A 1,613-nucleotide genomic window follows, 5' to 3' on the forward strand; every position below is an offset into this window, starting at 1 on the left:
AAACTGAAATCGTTTGACGTTTCAACTTTCCAAAATCTAAGCAGCCTCAAGAAGCTGTACCTTGGCAACAACTCGTTGTTGACTATACCAAATGAAGCATTCGCCGGTACTACCAGTCTGACTACCCTGGATTTATCAAGAAATTCACTTACGCATATTGGAGTGGAGCTATTCGAAAACCTCCCAAATTTGAAAACACTTAGAATAGACCACAACCCAAACTTGAAAGCATTTCCTGTAACAGTACTCGACTTTATCTCCCTAGATACACTTATTCTTTCAGGAAATACTTTCAATTGCAATTGTCAATCTGACGTTATTAAGTTGTCAAATATTTTCAAAAATGCAAGTAGCACATGGAAGCCTCCGAAATGTGCTAACACAATGGATTTTACAGCGTTAGAAAGTGAATGTAGGCATACAAATATTTCAGTTACTGAAAGTCAAACACTGTCTAACAAACCTGAAAAAACAACGAATCATGAAAGATCAACGAAACAAGAATATGATACAACGAATCAACTTGGAGTTACAAGGACGAATAAATCATCTCACATTATGTACGTGATGGTGGAACCAGCCCTGGTGATAGCACTGGCGATAGCCCTGGTCATACTCATTGTTTTTTGTCTCGTTTTGTGTCTAGTCTGCTTAATAAAAAAAAGGAAAACATGCCCTCCACAAGACCAAAGAGATGATGTAGGCCAACAAACGGCGACTGATAATCCTGACAGGGATAGAATGCAATATGTTTCCACAATTTCTTCATCACTGTTGACAGAATCACAGGAGCAAGACAGGTTGTTGTCTAGAAACTGTGGATATCAGAATAGTACAATCGTGGGAGACGAAGTGACTAATAGGACCAGAAACCACCACCAATACGACGTACCATACATACATGTACAGGTAGATTTAAATGCTAATCAATGTTGTGTTGATAACTATAAAAGAACAACAATGGTGTGAACGAAATGCCAGTCAACCACAGAATCTATACATGTATATAAGGTCTGCGATTAATTTTACATATTTTCTACATATCCATATGCCTGTGTATATTTATATCATATTAAGAAACTGCAAAAAAAAAATGTATAAAGAGGCAATGATGGTAATCGTAATTATCATAATTTACAGATTTTGGGAAAGATTTCCTAATGATGAAAATGTTACAATATTATTACTTTCGTTGTATGTAGGCCGATTGTATTCCATTCATCTCTCATTCAACAACTAGTATTTCTATATTAAGAGGTCAGGTCAGCGTAGTGTATAATGATACTACTGTTGCTGCTGCTGACGCTTACATATTAATATTTATTATACAAGAAAATATGCTCATGATTTAAGATTCAAAAACTTTTATTGTTTATATATAAAATATACGAAAATATTATATGCTTGGTAGATAAAATGATATTAAAACGTCAAAAATACAATCAGTAAAGAAGTAATTGAACAAAAGTATAATTATTGTATTCTATTCTTCTTTATATTCACAATCAACAATAAGCCTTTTTAAAATTTGTAAATGATAGTTGTATGTACAAGAAAATTATAACAATGCAGAAAGCAAAATTGAGGTGTAGTACCGGTACTTACGTTTACTA

The 1,613-nt window shown here is 33.7% G+C and overlaps 1 protein-coding gene across 1 annotated transcript; it reads left to right on the plus strand.

Moving 5' to 3' along the window:
* Positions 1-44: 44 nt before the first annotated feature.
* On the plus strand, positions 45-909 carry LOC117101473 (leucine-rich repeat transmembrane neuronal protein 2-like; the record flags this gene model as incomplete). The annotated part of the gene is made up of 1 exon (XM_033241443.1): positions 45-909. A coding segment is annotated over one exon (865 nt), but the record flags the coding sequence as incomplete, so codon positions are not given.
* Positions 910-1,613: the final 704 nt, after the last annotated feature.

The sequence above is a fragment of the Anneissia japonica genome, unplaced genomic scaffold, assembly GCF_011630105.1.
Source record: "Anneissia japonica isolate Jap-2015-1 unplaced genomic scaffold, ASM1163010v1 scaffold145110_len1613_cov152, whole genome shotgun sequence".
Classification (NCBI taxonomy): domain Eukaryota; kingdom Metazoa; phylum Echinodermata; class Crinoidea; order Comatulida; family Comatulidae; genus Anneissia; species Anneissia japonica.